Genomic DNA, 20,640 nt, shown 5'->3' on the forward strand with positions numbered 1-20,640 from the left:
CAACAACATTTTATTCAGAAATCCAAATATTTTAGAAATAAGTCCAGTTATGTAATGGGAGGACAAGTCACTGGTAGAGTTGTAATTGCCGTTACATTGTGGTAAATAGATTATATTTATTACACGACCATTCACTCAGCCCGGATTGTAAATTTGGATTTTACGACCAGCTCAACGTTTTGTCGACTCAGGAATCAGAATTTCCCTTTTATATTTTTTGTTATTACAGTATGAGTTTTTTGTTACCATTGACACTGTAAATCTTTCATAACAGCTCTGCTCTTTTACACTTAGTGCATTTATTATTTTTTTTCATATTTGCCACTAATCAGCTTACTAGCCGTTTGGGCAGTCTCTCCAGTGTTAGTACAGGAGGAAACCGGGGACCAGGAAACCTGTGGTGTTTGGTTGTGAGGGTCACACTGGATAACACTCTTCTCACCTACTGGTAGTAGGCAGCTACCAAACAGGGAGGGACTACCTCCTGGGAAGATATTGGTGGACCCTGCTGCCATATGGCATCACGAAAATTGTATCCAAGTCCTAAAAAAAAAACTCAGGTGTGTCTGGTTCGAAGCTCGAACCCTCGACATATTGGTGAGAGTTATGCTTGTTACCACTGTTCTTCATAACTTTAACTGTATAGTATACTTGAGTGACATAGTTGTCTCTCCTGGATTAGATACACATCCAACAAAATTTATGGTTATTGAGACGCCGTGAGGAAAACGTAAACAAATATAATTAATCTCTACCTATGTAGAGTATCAATACAGTAGTTGAAATTAATTTCACGTAAATTTAAGACATGAAGAGAGAGTGTGTGTGTGTGTGTGTGTGTGTGTGTGTGTGTGTGTGTGTGTGTGTGTGTGTGTGTGTGTGTGTGTGTGTGTGTGCGTGTGTGCGTGTGTGCATGTGCAAGCGCTTGAATTAGTGAGATAAATTGTATATATTTTCAGAGCTCTTATTGGCTTGGGAGAAATTCAGAAGATTGGCATCAGAGCATCATCAACCCCTGTGTAGCAGACGCTAGTCTCTTTGAAGAGGATCCTCAAGGGATTCCAGCTGGTGTGCAGGTTGAAGGTCTCACGAAGGTTAAGAATTTGTAATTTTTGACAGCTGAAAGTTGTGTGTTTTTAGAGACATCATTTATAAATGAAGGAGTTGTCCTAACACAGTTGAGTTACATATAGTATGACTTGATGTAGTGTTTTTGATATACTGTACAGTGCTGTAGCATAGGTAGAAGGTGTAGGTTAGACAAACGACAATAAGAATATCCAATATTACAGGTCTTCCCACGTGGGCGGAATGTTGCTGTTAACAATATGTTCTTGAACATGTATGATGGGCAGATTACAGTGTTGCTGGGACATAATGGGGCTGGCAAAACCACAACAATGTCTATGCTGACAGGTAAGACTTGATTTACTCACAAACTATTTAGAAATGCAAAATATACAGTTCTGTAATACATAGATTTAGGTATAATATTCAGTCACAGTGCAGTAATTTCCATGTGGTAAAGGGTGAGATTTGTGTTATTCTGGTACAGGTTAAAAACAATAAATACTGTACTAGTTCCAAGAGAGATCTGTCTTCTAGGACTGAGACCTTTACAAGTCAAGACCGAGACCATTTGCAATTGTATTATTTATGGATAACCTGAAGATTAACTCCCTGGTAATGTGGATCAATGCTTGGCAGATTCATAGAGACAGTTGTAACTTATTAAGATTATAATATGTTTAGATATGTAAGCAGCTTACATGTACAGTAGACTAAATAATATTTTATAGTTGTTAAGCATTTTGTATATATTTTATTTGTGCTGCTGTTAACAGGTCTGTACCCACCAACGTCTGGTACTGCGCGTGTTGGAGGATATGACATAGTGTCACAGATGGTGGAGGTGCGCCATTCACTGGGGTTATGTCCACAACATGATGTCCTGTTTGATGAGCTGACTGTTGCTGAACACATCAAATTTTTTAGCAAGGTTAGATGTACATAGATCTTTTGTTGATTAATGTAATTTTTACTTGATTTATGTGACAGTAACTACAATATTTAAAGCATACACCTTCTTCACTATACTGTATATGCCACTGGCAGTATTCAAAGGAAATGATAGAAACATAATTTTCATATTTTGCCTCATTGTCATAAATCTGCTTGAAGACACAACAAATGAAACTTTGAAAATCTTGTTTAATAATTCTACATGACTTGGACTTCATTATGGAAATTTAAGACGTGAAGATTGTTAAGAGAATGAAAATTGTATTCATTAACTTTTACGCCCCGAGTGACGTTTTAAGACGCCCGACTGGCGCTCCCCGGGTGACGTACCAAGAAGCGCGCCTATTCCCGTCACTGTTTAAATGCCTAGTGCGGGTTATCAGGTTCCAGTGTGACTGTTTGCCTGTCACGCCACACGCTCGGCCACAGGGAAGCTTCCTGAATGTTAATTACCTACTTTTATTTGTTTCATTTTCATTGTTAGTCCATTTTATCATGTTGTATCAAAGTAATATTGCTAAAAGTAGTGTAGTTGTATTGTAATGTAGTATTACTGGAAAATAATGCTATGATTATGTTATTCAGTAAATGTATTAATTTGTGGAATTATTATTATTTTATTCATTATTTGCTCTACCAAACACAAAGACGGCTAGTCAGCCTGGCGACCGTCAAGTGTGTGTTGCCAAGTTTTATGAAAAATAATGCAAATAAAATATTCTAAATGAATTATTTATAGCAAATAAGTATTATGATTAGTAAATATTTGCATTACTGGCCATGTCGGACACAAAAGACAAGCTAAAAATAGGTGATAAGTGTGAAGGTGACCACGAGCATCAGCTGTCAAAAACAACACTGTCCCCTTATCTCCCTCCCTCCCTCAGTGTTGCCAGGGAAGTTTCTAGAGGGTCAATATATAGTTTTTCTTACTTATTTTTTATTGTTTTATCATTTAAAAAGGTTAAAAATGAATTTTTGGAAAAGTTTTGATTTTTCTCGATGGGGGGTCCTGCCAGCGGCACCCTAGCCCTGGGCTTAAAGGTTAAGTATATTCAGTAAGAGACTAGAAGAATATAGACAATAAGAATGGGAATATGTGTGACCTGAGTGGGGTTATAACCAGGAAACAGCACATGGCTAGTAAGGTAAAGAACTATTTCATTTAGTGGTGACCAAAGATCTGCAGCCCAGTGTGCGTGCGTGCGTGCGGGCGTGCGTGTCTGTGTCTGTGTGTGTGTGTGTGTGTGTGTGTGTGTGTGTGTGTGTGTGTGTGTGTGTGTGTGTGTGTGCGTGCGTGCATGCATGCGTGCGTGCGTGCGTGCGTTAATATTTAATTGTTTTATTATTTTTATTATTTAATGCATTGGTCCCTCATAATGGTTTGAGATTTAGGACAAAATTGGGTTGTAAAAGAATGGAATTATGCATCAACAAAGTAACTTTCTAATGGGAAATAAGGTATTAAGTTTTTGGTGCCTTTAAAACATATAGTACTGTATGATCCTAACCTAAAAGTGATTTTTTAAACAAATGCACCATACTGTACTGTATAATTACATGCTTTTAGGTCAGTAAATATTCACAGTCAGTATAGAATAGTAAGATTTCTTGCACACAAGTAAATTCAGCTTATAACATGATGAATGGGCATATATCTTACTTTTTAAATGGAGTCTTTTTCTAGTTTTCTTACTTACTGCAACATCCAAAGGTTCCATAGATTGCCATGGAACTATTATAATACAGGTACATCCATACTTACATACATACATGCATAAATACATACATACATAGTGTTATGGAAACTGATCAATCAAGAAGGCAAATGTCTTAAGTTCCTTTATTTTAACTTTTACTTTTATTTTAATCTCAAAATTTAAATGATTCCTTAACCTGTGTGTCTTGGGTCTTTTTGGTTGAATTTATTTAGTTATAATACCTTGTAATACTCATGCCCAATTATGTGACAAATGACAATCTGTTTGTATTGTAAACTGTTCTAGTTATGTTTTACTGTAGGTTTAGTTATTACAGCATTACTTGGCTTAATTGAATATTTGATACCACACTCATAGTTGACATGACAGCACCCAACACAGTATAAGTAAGAGGACAGGAAAAATATGCAAGTGATTTTTAAATAATATTCTTAAAACAAAATCAACACAAAACACATATACAAAGGTGAAAAATATTAGACTCAGCTGAACTAATACACGTTACAAATAGCTGGCCAGTAGATTCTGTGGTGCCCAGGTAGTGCCGGTAACAGTGGGTCACTCCACGACAGAGCAAACAGGGAGAACAGGAGCCGATGATGGTGAGAGTAGAACCGACATTGACTCCCCAGTCAGAGTAGACATCACCTGTCATAGATGGCGCCCCTAACAGCCGGCGATGGTTTTTCACCAATCAGGAGCCATCTCTTGACTCGTGTTCTTACTAGTTGCCTGAAGGTTGACTAGTGGTTTGGGTCGTGTGGAATAACCCGTGCAGATAAAGGTGATAATACAGTGTATTTACTACATGGAAGTGTGACCCTTCTATGTTACAATACATACATACAGAGAAGGGTGGTGACTGACACTTGTTTCTTCCTCCTGGTCAGCTTACAAATCTATCCAAGATGGCTAGCAGAAGATTTTATCTATTTTCTCACCACAAAATTTCTTGAATGTGTAGAAAACTCTAGTGCTTATCTAAATAAGGATACACATTATTATTTTTAATGCTTGTGAATTGTTAATTAGGGGATCAAAGTAACTATTCTAATATTATATTACATGAACATTGTTTTTATTTTTTTACTGTTACCTAACTATAATTATATGTATTTTTTCCACAGTTAAAAGGATTGTCTAATGCTAAAGCAGAGGCAGAAGTTAGTAGCATTTTAGAGAAGCTTAAACTGCAAGACAAAATAGATGCCACGGTAAGTTTAAATCTGATGTTGACGTAAAAATTTTCTTCTCTCTTATTAAAGTGAAAATTTTCCTGGAGGATGGCCATTTACCACCTCTTAGGCATCTATTCACCTTCAGTTAATAGTTGATGAATTGAATCTATGGACATGAAGTTTACTGAGACTATTATTCTCTGAACCAAGACTCAGTGGTGGAATGTTCATTGTGTGAGCAAAGGTCCTGAGTTCTCGTCCTGTACTGTACGGAGACCTGGTGTAACCCATTACAGGGGGTCCCCGGGTGATGAACGGGTTCTGTTCCGGAGGACATTCTTAATTTGGATTTGTACGTAGGTCGGAACACTTGCTATGTGCATTCTGTACTTACAGAACAATGTTTAAAATCCCACTACAGTGGTCCCTCGATTAACGAAATTTCGGTTTGCGAATTAGCTCCCATAAGGATTTTCAGCACCATTAATGAACAAAACACGCTTTGTTGTGTGCATCAGCCAATCAGCTATACAGTAATATGTGCTATGTTTACATTCGTTTCCAGTGGAGTAAATATCAAGAAAGTTGTGCTCTTGAATATTTTGCATTTTTAATACTAAAATTACAGGGTATTGATCATTCAAAAATTTAGCCATCCAAGCTCTGTCTACAGAAAGTTTTCAACTAATATTTTTGGTTCGATATATGTAACTTTATTAATTTATTTTTACTCATTTGCATGCACACACTGCCCTAAGGGCAAAGCTGTACTGTACATGTACTAAATGATTACTAAGATTTTTATCTAGTGCATACTATAGCATGTTTATATTCAAATTGATCACTATCATATAAGAATTCCAGCAATGTAAGTTATATTCTCCCAGGTCACTTCTATGAAATTTTATAAGCAAAAAACAAAAACTCAATCTAAAGGACAAATAAACAAATAAATACAGTATAGTCTCGATTTACGTGGATTTCCTTTACGCGTTTGGTCATTTACGTGGCACCTGGCCAGACCGGCAATTATTAGTTATGCGGTACATTCCATCATTTACCCAGGAAGCGGCACGGGCAGGGTGCGCACAAGGTCGCCCAGTCAACATAACATTACCGAGTTCTTCACCCACCACAGCTAGCTCAAGTCAGTGATAGTGAGGATATGGACTTTGAGGGGTTTAACAGAGAGGCCCTGCAAGCCTCTGTGGTGGATAGTGATACAGGTGATACAAGTGATACAGGTGAGAGCCAATAATCTGCCCTCTGCCTTTAAACCAACCCCCCATCCCCGTGTGCCCAGCCATCTCTTCTACTAACGTAAGTGTTAAAAAACCTAATATTATTGATATTTCTCTTAAATATTAATTGTGTGTTCGTACCATCATAAAATTAAGATGTTATTTTTACTACAACATGCGTATTGTGTCGGAAAAAGGGTAGTCTGGCGGTCGGCCCAGTCTCTATTTCAATTAATCCCATATGTTCTGTTATTTCGTTTACGCGTTCCTCGTTTTACGCTGACCTCCACGGGTTTAATTGACCACGTAAATCAAGACTATGCTGTACTTCACCAGACCTTTAGCACCAAACCCAGGGAGGGTTTGGTGTTTTAGGCTTTAAGTTTTTATTTTATATAATATCACAGACTAAAGTTAGGAGAATATAATTTGCATTGCTGTAAATCTACCCAAAAATAAAGTAGAAGTTTTTTTTATAAAATGTACTACAGTATTGTACACTAATGTACTACATTTTTTGTATCTTGAGCAAAATATATGATGCTTATATTCAAATTAATCTCTGTCTTCCAAGGATTTCAGCAATGCAAATTATATTATCCTAACTTTTGTCTGAGATATTATATAAAATAAAGAAATCACCAATCTTTTATCTTGAACATGAGGGTGGTGGTAAGACGGTGGGGGGGGAGGGGGGGGGAGGTGACAGAATGTCTGGCATTTGTTTGTTTATTTATTTGAGATAAGATTTGACAGTTGGCGCTGAAGGCCTGCCTGCGTGTTTATTTATCATTACTTAAGAGTGACTAAGCTCTTCTCATAATTTTCCACCCAAACGACCTGGGTGAATATAACTTACATTGGAGGGATTCTTGTAAGATAGTAATTTATTTGAATGTTTTTTTTTTTCAATTTAAATTTTAATTGTTTATTCCTTGATAGAGGAAGCGGGATCCTAGTGCTGTCACTTGGTACCCCTGTACCATAACACCAGAAGCAACTGGCCAGTGTCACAAGTATATAGTACAGTACAGTCATCCCTTGGTTATCGCGCCTAATTGGGACCCCGCCGATAACGAAAGTACAGAACCTATGGGATTTATTCTAATTGGTTCCAGGCACCCAAGACCCAACCCCAAGTTTCCCATTTTACGACCATTTATACCCACTAAATATATATATAATGTTATGGTAAATATCATAAACACACATAGGCATGGCTAGGTTTATTACAAAGTGATGAAAAGGGTACGCTTAATACTGTAGTCCACAAAACATGTAGCTATGCTTTTTTTATTTGGTCCCCCGTCATACGAGTCCGTTTTCTCTCACATCAGGACGCCTGAGTCCTCCGTTTTCTCTCTTAATCTTAGAGTGCACCAGAAACTTTACTATTTTTAGTAATGCCACAGAATTTGAAATTGCAACCCCAATTGCAACTTGCAATTGTTGAGGCAACTAGATATGTCTGATTACAGCAAATGTGTTATTGTCAATTTGTAGGTGAAAGATTTTATCCTCAATAGATGTAGGTTAACATTTCACCTGTAGGCAAATGCTTAAAAAAAGCCTAAGTAAGGAAGCATATTCCTTTAACACATAATATCTGACCAGTATGGGGAGGATCATCGTGTCTCCGTCAGGGGGTCGTGGAGTGGTGGTCCAGCAGGCGTCACATTTTTTGGGGGCCATGGGCGTGATATGCGATCGATCGCTGTTCGTCGTGGTCGTAACCGCGCTGGACTGATATATATATATATATATATATATATATATATATATATATATATATATATATATATATATATATATATATAATAATAAAGTTGGAACTTAACGACATAAACCAGAGGGCAAACAAAACAACAGAACATAGGGAAATTCGAAACCCCACAAACCCACTTTTGAAAAATAACTATGTAGTAAAAATAACATCTAATTTATATGTACATCACAAATTAATACTTAAGAAATAGAAATACAGTCGCTTAATGTCCATTCCAATAATGGACCAACTCCTCCCCTCACACACACCGGCTTTCCTAGAAATTTTGGGGAAACCACTAAATTTTAATAAATAATACCTCAAACTAGTTAAGATAATACAATTGACATTGCTGACTTTGTAAGACCAGGAATATTTTGAATATAAATGTCATATATTTTGCACAAAAGATAACATACTTACTCAGATTAAAAATTTTATCTAAAATTTGTATGTCTAATGCAAAATATATGATGTTTATATTCAAAATGATCACAAATTATAAGAATTCCAGCAATGTAAATTATATTCTGACCGGTAATTTGTATGAATTTTATGAGCTAAAACAAATATCTTAAGTTAATAAAAAAATATAATCTTCAGGACACTATCTGTCAATCAGTACCCCACCCTCCTTCCACCGGTCAGTCCTAACCTCCCACCCCAACAATCGTCCTCAAGAGATGTGGGTGAAAAATAAATTTTAACATTTTGTATTAAATAATACCAGATTAGTTAGGATAATATAATTGACATTGCTGGATTCCTTTGAACCAGGAATATTTTGAATAAATGTCATATATTTTGCACAAAAGATAACATAGTTACTCAGATTAAAATTTTATCTAAAATTTGTATGTCTAATGCAAAATATATGATGTTTATATTCAAAATGATCATCAAATTATAAGAATTCCAGCAATGTAAATTATATTCTGACCGGTAATTTTATGAATTTTATGAGCTAAAACAATATTTCAGTTAATAAAAAAAATTTTCATAGGTACAGATGGTCGGCTTCCTCCATCCCCACCAACGCCCAAGGAGATGGGTGGGAAAACCAGAATACTTAACTTTGTTTTAATAAATAATACCTCAAACTAAAGTTAGATAATATAATTGACATTAAGGATTCTTGTAAGACCAGGAATATTTTGAATATAAATGTATATATATTTTGCACAAAAGATAACATATTTACTAATATATATATATATATATATATATATATATATATATATATATATATATATATATATATATATATATATATATATATATATATATATATATATATATATATATATATATATATATATATATATATACACACACACACACACACAGTATATTCTAGCTGCTTTTATCATATACGCGTGCTCGCCAGAGCTGAACTTTCACTTAACACGATTTTTCATCATATCGGGTGAGTGTCCGCTCGAGACGCTATTTTAAATTGCCCCATTCGCCACCCTGCCTGACTGCCTGTTTTAGCTCATAAAATTCATACAAATTACCGGCCAGAATAATTTACATTGCTGGAATTTTAATTTAGATTTTGAATATAAACATCATATATTTGCATTAGACATACAAATTTTAGATAACATTTTTCTGGGTAACTATGTTATCTTTTGTGCAAAATATATGACATTTATATTCAAAATATTCCTGGTCTTACAAGGAATCCAGCAATGTCAATTATATTATCCTAACTTTAGTTTGAGGTATTATTTATTAAAAAAGTTAAGAATTCTGGTTTTCCCACACATCTCTTGGGACGGTTGTTGGAGGGTGGGGGAGGAGGACCGACCGACCATCTGTTACCCTGTGAAGAATATTTTTTTTTTTATTAACTGAAGATATTTGTTTTAGCTCATAAAATTCATACAAATTACTCGGTCAGAATATAATTTACATTGCTGGAATTCTTATAATTTGATGATCATTTTGAATATAAACATCATATATTTTGCATTAGACATACAAAATTTTAGATAAAATTTTTAATCTGAGTAAGACTATGTTATCTTTTGTGCAAAATATATGACATTTATATTCAAAATATTCCTGGTCTTACAAGGAATCCAGCAATGTCATTATATTATCCTAACTTTAATGTGAGGTATTATTTAATACAAAATGTTAAAATTTTTTCACCCCACACTTTGAAGGGACGATTGGTGGGGGTGGGGAGGGTTGGGACTGACCGCAGAGTTGGAAGAGGGGAGGGCAGTGGGGTACTTTGATTGACAGATAGTGTCCTGAAGATTTTTTTTTTTTTATTAACTGAAGATATTTGTTTTAGCTCATAAAATTCATACAAATTACCGGTCAGAATATAATTTACATTGCTGGAATTCTTATAATTTGATGATCATTTTGAATATAAACATCATATATTTTGCATTAGACATACAAATTTTAGATAGAATTTTTAATCTGTAAGTATGTTATCTTTTGTGCAAAATATATGACATTTATATTCAAAATATTCCTGGTCTTACAAGGAACCAGCAATGTCAATTGTATTATCCTAACTTTAGTTTGAGGTATTATTTATTAAAATTTAGTGGTTTTCCCCAAAAATTTCTCAGAGAGGGAAGAGCCGGCAGTGTAGTGTGAGAGGGGAGGGGTTGTCCATTATTTGAATGGACATTAACTCATGCACTGTATTTCTATTTTAGTATTTATTGTGTGCATGTACCATCATAAAATTAAGATGTTATTTTTACTACAACATAGTTATGTGTCTTCAAAAAGTGGAGTTTGGGGTCGGGCTGGTTTCTATTGGAATTAATCCCATATGTTCTGTTGTTCACTTAACGTTGATTTCACTTAACACGACCCTCTGGGTTCTATTGACGCGTATTAACTAGAGTATATATATATATATATATATATATATATATATATATATATATATATATATATATATATATATATATATATATATATATATATATATATATATATATATATATATATATATATATATATATATATATATATATATATATATATATATATATATATATATACACACACACTATAGTGATTTAAGGGCGATTTAGGGGAACTTGATGAGTGTTTCTGACTTTATGCATTTTTGGCTTGACTTTGTATGTACTTTTCTGTGAGCTGGAACCAATTACACAATATTGTATCCTATTGAAAAAATGGATTCGGTTAACAAAATTTTCGGTTAACGAATGACTCTGTGGAACGAATTGTGTTCGTTAACCGAGGGACCACTGTATATACAAAAGATTCATTAGTGTTTATTACTGAATAGTTATTTGATTAAATTAATGTTTATATATGTGAAATGAACAATGCAATTCATTAATAATTTGTAGAATATTAAAACACACAAGAGGAGACAAGACGGCATTGTTTCCGTGAGTGACGATGGTTCTACATAAGAAACTGAAGAAAATAAGACCCTGGTTGTAGCTGTATGAATACCTGTATGTATGTTTTAAGTAATGTTATTTATTGTTAATAAATGGAAAACTAGGAGTAGCTAACCACTAATGGTAAAGAAATAAGGCGAGACGATTGGGAACGCCAACGTATGAACAGTAAGTGCGTACATGTGAATACATATCGTCAGTTCTCTACATATGAATATGAAAGCAACACTTATTTACTGTTCATATATGTTTTAAATAATATTTACTAATGTAAAACAAAAATTCTATCCACCAATGGTAGTAAAGTCTAAAAAATAAGGACAGCCAATGAATATTGTGAGAGTTTTTACTCAGATGACGAAGTCATCATCAGGTTCAACTCTGGCTGAAGCTATAGCTTTCCATAAAGCTGTTGCTGAAACTGAAGTTGATGGTTTAGGCCTTCGAATAATAAAGCTGTCGAAAGAACCTTGCACAGCTGCTTTCTTTTCTCATTATACATCTTTATGTAGAGGTCATTTGCATTTATTTAAATTTTAATGCTTTGTTCTGTTAATGGATCCACTTCAGAAAATATGTTCATTGCTTGCTCCATATAATATCCACAGACCTCTCACCTTTTTCATATCGTTTTAACACATCTAGTTTCTCAGCTAAGCTTATACACTTTCTATTAGCTTTTGAACCAACACTACCATCACTTGCTCTCTTGCTCATGTTGAATAGGGATGGAAAAATGATGTAAGAAACCTGAGAAAGTTTTTCTCCAGCTCCTGTTCCAGATGCGTGGAAACAAAAGGCCCGCCAAGCTCCGACTGTAGTTTACCACTCATTAGCCAGGTAGCTTCTTTGCACAAGGCGCTCTTCATTTTTTCACCGTAATTTATTTTTTTATACATATCAGGATTTAGTTATTATTTATATGAAAGTGTAATTTTATTTTATTTTTATTATATTTTGGTCGTAAATACGAATGAAACAAGGACGTAAATTGAATTGGGTCCTAAATTAACTAGGGTTTTAAATATGAAAAGTTGTTGGTCGAACTCTTGTTATTGGAGGCAATACAGGTTGACAACCCTTTATCCGAAATTCTGAAAACCGAAAGTTTTTTTTGTGGAGCAAAAAAATATTTTTTTTTTATTAACATGGATTAGCCCACCCAGGCATAGATCAGTGACCCACATCGGGGTCTGGGGGGCGAAAATGTAATAGTAATACTAATTATAATAATAATTATTCATAGTAAATAAAAATTTTAATTAAAAAATACACTAAAATAAAATAATAATAATAATAATAATAATAAAATATAATAATAAAATTTATAATAATAATGGCAAAGTATTACCCGCTTAGCAGCGCTTTTCCTTAACAGCGTTTTAGCATATCACAGCAGCGATTGCCTTGCCAAGCGAACTTTCATAGCAGCATTTTCATCTTATCACAGCAGTGAGTGTCAACAAAGAAATATTTTTGGGTCGCCCCCACCCGCCACCCTGCCTGACTGCCTGTTTTAGCTCATAAAATTCATACAAATTACCCAGCCAGAATATAATTTACATTGCTGGAATTCTTATAATTTGGTGATCATTTTGAATATAAACAACATATATTTTGCATTAAACATACAATTTTTAGATAAAAATATTTCTCTAGGTAACTATGTTATCTTTTGTCCAAAATATATGACATTTATATTCAAAATATTCCTGGTCTTACAAGGAATCCAGTAATGTCAATTATATTATCCTAACTTTAGTTTGAGGTATTATTTATTAAAATTTAGTGGTTATCCCACACATCTCCTTGGGACGGTTGGTGGGGGGTGGGGGGGAGGGAGGGACCGACCGACCACCGACCATCTGTTACCCTGTGAAGAATTATTTTTTTTTTTATTAACTGAAGATATTTGTTTTAGCTCATAAAATTCATACAAATTACCCGGTCTGAATATAATTTACATTGCTGGAATTCTTATAATTTGGTGATCATTTTGAATATAAACAACATATATTTTGCATTAAACATACAATTTTAGATAAAAATTGTTCTCTAGGTAATTATGTTATCTTTTGTCCAAAATATATGACATTTATATTCAAAATATTCCTGGTCTTACAAGGAATCCAGCAATGTCAATTATATTATCCTAACTTTAATCTGAGGTATTATTTAATACTAAATGTTAAAAACTCTTGAATGGAGGATTGGTGGGGGAGGGTTGGGACTGACCACGCGGTTGGAAGAGGGGGGGAAGGCAAGGTGGGGTACTTTGATTGACAGATAGTGTCGAAGAATATTTTTTTTTTTTTATTAACTGAAGATATTTGTTTTAGCTCATAAAATTCATACAAATTATCCGGCCAGAATATAATTTACATTGCTGGAATTCTTACAATTTGCTGATCATTTTGAATATAAACAACATATATTTTGCATTAAACATACAATTTTTAATAAAAATTGTTCTCTAGGTAATTATGTTATCTTTTGTGAAAAATATATGACATTTATATTCAAAATATTCCTGGTCTTACAAGGAATCCAGCAATGTCAATTATATTATCCTAACTTTAGTTTGAGGAATTATTTATTACTATACCTGGTTTTCCCCAAAAAATTTCTCAGAGGGAAGAGCCAGTGAGTGTAGTGTGAGAAGAGGGGGAGGGAGTTGAGTCCATTATTTGAATGGACATTAACTTGGCGACTGTATTTCTCTATTTCTCTTAAGTATTAATTGTGTGCATGTACCATCATAAAATTAAGATGTTATTTTTACTACAACATAGTTATTTGTCGTCAAAAAGTGGAGTTTGGGGGTCGGGCTGGGTTCTATTGGAATTAATCCCATATGTTCTGTTATTCACTTAAGCGGTTTTCACTTAACACGGGACCCTCTGGGTTCAATTGACCGCGTTAAGTGGGGTACAACTGTAATAACAATAATACTGTATTAATAAAATAATAATAATAATAATAATAAAGAAATACAAGAATGAAAAAAGATAAAAAGTGAGACACACGACCTAGACCTATGAATTATTATTATTATTATTATTATTATTGTTATTATTATAATTGTTATTATTATAATTGTTATTATTATAATTGTTATTATTATAATTGTTATTATTATAATTGTTATTATATTTTCGCCCCCCAGGCCCCAATGTGGGTCAGTGATTTGTGCCTGGGTGGGCTAATACACGGTAAAAAAAAAAGAAAAAAAAAAACCCTAACCATTCTGAAAACCGAAAAATTCCGAAATCCGAAATGTCTCTAGCCCCAAGGAATTCGGATAAGGGATTGTCAACCTGTACTGTAATTCTTTTACCCTCACTAGGCAAAGACACTATCTGGCGGAATGAAAAGAAAGCTCTCTGTTGGCATCGCTCTCTGTGGTGGAAGTCGTGTTGTCTTCCTGGATGAGCCCACATCTGGCATGGACCCAGGAGCTCGCAGACTCATCTGGGATTTACTTCAAGAAGAAAGATCCGGGCGCACCATCCTCCTCACGACACACTTCATGGAAGAAGCGGATCTTCTTGGAGATCGCATCGCAATAATGGCCAATGGTGTTGTCCAGTGTTGTGGTTCGTCATTGTTTTTAAAGAGGAAGTATGGTTAGTAAATGTGGACTTCATGTTTTTTTTTGTTTTTTGTATCATTTATGTCATACTTCATAGCATTGAGAGTAGGAGGGTCAGGGAAGGCAGAGACTGGGATGGATGAATCAAATTAAAAACTGGGCCCCAGAGAGATACAAAACCCTTAATGGATTGGTAAAAACAGCCTGAGAATGTTTAGAGTGTAGGACTGTGGTCGCCAACCCTCAGATATGTGGACGGTACTCTGATTGATTGAATGATAATGACTGATTTTATTTTGGTAGTATTCATGAGGTGAATATTCTGTATGATATTCCTGTCATTCAGTTAGAGCATTTCAGAGAAGTTTGCAAACTTATGATAAATTTCTGCTTGTGAATTAGAGCGTTAAGTGTGTGGGACTAAACCTGTAAGTGCAGTTAGTTCATTGTTTCTCCACCAGCCTTGTGATGGAGATGTCTCTCATAAAGGAAATATTGAAATTGGCTATTTCTCAATGTTCAACATGAAGTGAGTTGCACTGAGAATTATGATAAGAGTGCTATTAATTTAGTATAGATTCATTAGAAATGAAAATCACTGTCTCTGGTTTGAAGAACACTTAGCCTTTATGTTGAGAAATAGAATTTTAAGAATGGCAAATGTGAATAAGTGAATGAATCACAGAAATTGAAGAAGTGTGTACTGTGTGTCACTCTTGATTACAGCCTTCCAGCACAAAGCAAGAAAAGTCCAGTGAGAGAGATAAAAGGAAGAAGGTTATGTCAGTTCATGAGATACTTCTCTTCTGGTCCAGGTGCTGGATATTATCTATTCAACAAAAGACATTATTTATACAAGTTCTAACCGCCCAATGGGTGACTGTGGGATGAGACCCTTGCACTTAGGACTCGATTGCTCTTATTCGTTCAAAACCTGCAGAGTACAAATTACATATGTCACGTATGAGATAATTAAATCACTCGTACGTTCCTTCACTATTAACAACTATATATGATAAATTTGATTAGAGTGTGGTGTTAAACCATATAAAACTTACGTGTTTCGGGTCTAATGGAGGACTTATTAGCTCCCTGACTTAATAGCTCACTGGACGGCTAGAGACTATTTTCTGAACCCTACAGGGAGCGAGTTAGTCAGCCCCGAGGCTAGGGCCATCTGTTTCACATTTAACACCACAGCAAAGTTCGTTATAATCTCTCTCTCAAGTAAGAAAAAAAAGATCATTACAACTATCAGAAATATATTTTTTAGTTTTTGGATAGATGTTGAATATCATCATTGAGTTACTGGAAGTCTTATTTGTGCAGAAGCAGGATACCGTTTGATTATAGTGAAGGCGAAGGGCTGTGACGTCCATGCCATCACTGATGTTTTACAATCTCACATACCTGATGCTGAGCTGGACCAAAATGTTGGAGCAGAACTTTCCTATGTTCTTCCAAATGCTGATGTGGCGAAATTTGAAGCTTTGTTTCTTCAACTCGAGACTCAGAAAGAAGACTTGATGATCTCTAGCTATGGGGCGTCTCAGACCACAATGGATGAAGTTTTCTTATGTTAGTTTTGAGTTGTCTTTTATGCTATTTTCACAGAGAGGAATATGAATACAGTATATGGTGTGTGTGTCTGTCTGTGTTCAATAGATGTGCTTCGACAGAGTTGGGGAGGCAACAGATCCAGACATCATAGGCCACCTCCATAAAGTGATTCCATCGAGTCTGAAGAACAGAGCTAATAGTGCACTAGATGGTGTGGGTAAGGAGAATGGTCTGCTGCTGGACATAGAACAGGGAGACTCTCTTGAAGAAGTTCAAACTGACGACACACCTCAGGTTCAAGGTATGTGTGAGGAGATATATTTTATTTTATTTTTTTAAGTCTAACCTAAAGTTTTGTATTTTGATAGAGCTTTAGGTAAATATTTCAAGCTGCTCAAGATTTTAAGTTTTATTGTTATAAATGTGATGTTAATTATATATATATATATATATATATATATATATATATATATATATATATATATATATATATATATATATATATATATATATATATATATATATATATATATATATATATATAAATAAAAAAAAAAAAAAAAAAAAAAAAAAAAAAAAAAAAAAAAAAATAATTTATTTATTTTTTTTTTCCTAGTGTAACTTACCTTGAAGTTTGCAAGCTATGGCATAAGACCCTTGAGTCAGACTATATGAAGCTTAGGCTGTCTGACTTATCTAGAATTCGCCTATGTACAGTCAGTTTCATAATAACGCTGAATAGTTGTGTTCTTGTAAAACCTCAAGGTTTGCAAATTTACAATAGAAATAACAGGGCTTATGGAGAAAATAGGTTAGGTGCAGATTATCGAAATCGAAAAAATTTAGTAAGTTAAATCCAAGGATAGCACAGCCTAAATAAATGTTACATTCATATCTAATAATGAAATCATACAGTAAATGTTACACTTTACCTTGAAAAAATATGAAGATAACTTGGTCCCAGATCGTTTTTTCGTTTGATCTTCTATCTAAACACTTAGAAGCCATTCCATCTCCTCAAGTTCCTTTGGCCGTGATCTCACACTTTTGCTAGCACTCAAGGTTTTTCCAGCAATACAGCTTGCTTTAATCTTTGCTGCATTGTTTCTAATGGTGCGTAAAGTAGACTCCTTTGTTCCCGTTGAACGCACAATATCACATGTTCTTTCCTTATTTTCAAAACGCTTGACAACATCCAGCTTTTCTTCAAGTGTTATAGCCTTTCTTTTACGAACACCACCGGAAATGCGATCACCAGAACGCTTCCCGGAGATATTCTTCTTTTCCATAGTCACAAAATTGTAGAAACAGTAATAAAAAATCACTGAGGACGCTTAAAAACTTCCCACGTGTTTCAGACTGATCATGTGGTGTAAACAGAGCGCGCGGGTCTAAAACGCTATGTATTTTGTTTTTCTCTCTTATTTAAAATTTTACAATTTACATATACTGTACAGGTGTACTGTATACATAAATATTGCATAAATTATTTCTGCAATTCTTCACAAACAAAACACATAAATCAATTGAACATGTGATGTCGAACGTGAACTGTAAACACTGCATAGCCCCGCGCCAAGCCACAACAACCGTTCGAGTGGAATCGCGTTACAGCCAACGCCTTCGCGTTTTACAGATATTGTTCCTCTATTCATCAATCGCGTTAGAGCCAATTCGCATTGTCAAAACACGCATTATAGCAGAACTCACTGTAACCTCAACCTGGGGCCTTTTAACCATCAGTACACATTTATTGTGACAGATAAATCTTGAGTTGGAGTACAGTGGAGGCTACTAGCACTTATAATACCTATCTTGTTGAAACTCACAGGAAAAGTGTTCAGGACTACTGCTGTAGAGTAAAATACCTTGTGGTAACTCTAATAGCTGTAGTTATTAGGTACTGTACAGTGTAAATTAGCAGTCAACATATATCTAACTGTTACAGCAAAAGGGTTAATCAGCACTCACCACTCGGTACTAATCACAACGCACAATGCTTGTTATGGGACTGTATGTCTCTTGCTATACATTATGACTCCACAATCTGCATTTAATTTTTTATTTATTTTTTTGTACAGTTTTAAGTTGTGAATACCTATTACTGTATTGTATTCTATGCTGTTGATGTTTCAAATGTATGAAATAGTCAGCAAATAATAATAACAGATGTTAGTTGCTGCTGGATCTGGCTTGAACCTGGGAGTGACCAAGACTCTTCGTACTGTACACTAGTCACCCATATTATGTTTCAGATGGTATTAATGGAATGGTTTCATGCAGCACAGTAATAATTCTGCAAGAATTTCTCAGTTTTTGGTCAACTGTTTTCTTCAAATTAAAAAAAAAAAAATTGCAACACACTGATGCAGCTATAAAAGTTGTTATAACTCATTCCTGTTTAGAATAACTTGAATATTCCGGTTGAAACCAAAGGTTTAGGTTAGGTTAATCATTGAGTTGCCCCCAGTTGGCTTACTTGCTTTGCATGACATTGGATAATTTTTTATTCTTAAAAAAAAAAAAAACTTCTTTGCATAGGTTTGAGCATAATATAATTTTTAGTTTTACTTTTTAATTACTTTGTTTTAATGTGAGAGATACAGTATACAAATGTTAATGTGATAAAGTAGGCTGTAAGACAAGACATTTGCAGGTGCATTGTAAGCTTTGGAAGACAGGATTAGTTTGCATGATGTTAACCAGATGGCCACAACCATGTTTGTTATACTACATGAATACTACTACAGAAATTACATGTCTTAATTTTGCATGTTAGTTCTTCACTTACCTGGAATATAGTCATACGTTTTCTTTTAAGGATTATAAATATGTTGTGACAGAAAAAAGAAAAAAATACAATACCTGTACTTAATATATTGGATTTCTCTTTTCGTGTAATCTGTTAGACGGGGAGGTTTCACGTCTAACGGATCCTCGGTGCAACGGACTTTCATCTCTGCATATAGTTTGTTAGATTGAGGTTTCACATCTAATGGACCCTTGATATAACGGATTTTCTTCTCTCTGTAGTTCATTAAATAGAGGTTTTACTAAATGTTAAAGATCAAAATTAAGCATCACTACATTCCAGGTATTTGTGAGGCTACTAGTTAGTTAGTTACCTTTTGTCTTGTGTTTATATGTAGACAACATATTTTTTGTTTTACAATATACTATATGTTTCATCACTTAACCATTTTGACAAGTTAAAGGTGTGTTATGTCACTTGATAACTGTTGATACACACCACACAGGGAGAGCGGCGGCCACTTGGTTTAACGCAGCAATTCAACGTGTCACATTTGTCCTTGAGAATGGTAACAGTCGTCATACACTTATTGTTTAGAATTAGTCCTGCTGGCTAGAAGGATCTTTGCTACTGACTGCTTTTACTTTTCTTCTTCATTCATTTAATTTTATGGACTGGAATTTGGTAAATGACTGAGAGTGACCTTGTGTTATTTAACCCATTAACACTAGAATTCTTGTTTGTTTTAATTGATTAATTGATAAAAAGTTCTAGTTGTTGTTTGATATACTGTATACTGTAGTTGCTTGTCAGATTGATACTGATGGCAGAAGAAATTTTGAATGAAAGATTCTCTCTTTTCCTTTGAATTTTTTTTCTTGGAAATTTATATTCAGAATGATCAGGCAAATATATGCTAAGTTTTATGATGACACATACTGTACAGTGATAGCCAAAGGTCCAAGAACTATGTACAGTATCCTTTCCTTCATGTAATTGTTTGTAAATTAATTTATGCATGTTGTAGTTTTAAATTTGGTGAATAAATATTGTTTGGGTTTGTGACCGTATAAGATGAAGCTACAGTATTGTACCTCTCACCAGTAACTTGACCTCTAAAGAGTAGAAATTGAGTTTGTGAAAAGTATTGATTTTTTTTTCTTAAGGTGGAGGTCTCAGTGCTAAATAATGCAAGATTAATTTCTTTACTGTTTATCATACTTTTCATTTACCTGTATTGCACTTAGTTCCACCCTTATAATATGCTTCTGCAGTAGAAGCCACGGTAGTTGTCTATAACCTATAATTTTGGTATTTTATTTATATCATTGGTAATTTTACCTTTTCTCGTCATTTAGCAGAGGAAAGCATAGGACAAAACCTTTTTATACAT

General features: G+C 34.4%; 1 protein-coding gene across 1 annotated transcript in view; it reads left to right on the plus strand.

The window, feature by feature from the left end:
• Positions 1 to 20,640, plus strand: part of LOC121868674 (phospholipid-transporting ATPase ABCA3-like) — a 132,796-nt gene that overhangs the window by 35,701 nt on the left and 76,455 nt on the right. The window contains exons 14-21 of the mRNA XM_042369511.1: positions 960 to 1,094; positions 1,293 to 1,416; positions 1,845 to 1,999; positions 4,871 to 4,957; positions 14,690 to 14,969; positions 16,265 to 16,511; positions 16,612 to 16,796; positions 19,753 to 19,815. Coding sequence (XP_042225445.1) covers positions 960 to 1,094; positions 1,293 to 1,416; positions 1,845 to 1,999; positions 4,871 to 4,957; positions 14,690 to 14,969; positions 16,265 to 16,511; positions 16,612 to 16,796; positions 19,753 to 19,815 — 1,276 coding nt within the window. The remainder of the gene's footprint in view (positions 1 to 959; positions 1,095 to 1,292; positions 1,417 to 1,844; positions 2,000 to 4,870; positions 4,958 to 14,689; positions 14,970 to 16,264; positions 16,512 to 16,611; positions 16,797 to 19,752; positions 19,816 to 20,640) is intronic.

The sequence above is a fragment of the Homarus americanus genome, unplaced genomic scaffold, assembly GCF_018991925.1.
Source record: "Homarus americanus isolate GMGI-L3 unplaced genomic scaffold, GMGI_Hamer_2.0 scaffold30535, whole genome shotgun sequence".
Taxonomy (NCBI): domain Eukaryota; kingdom Metazoa; phylum Arthropoda; class Malacostraca; order Decapoda; family Nephropidae; genus Homarus; species Homarus americanus.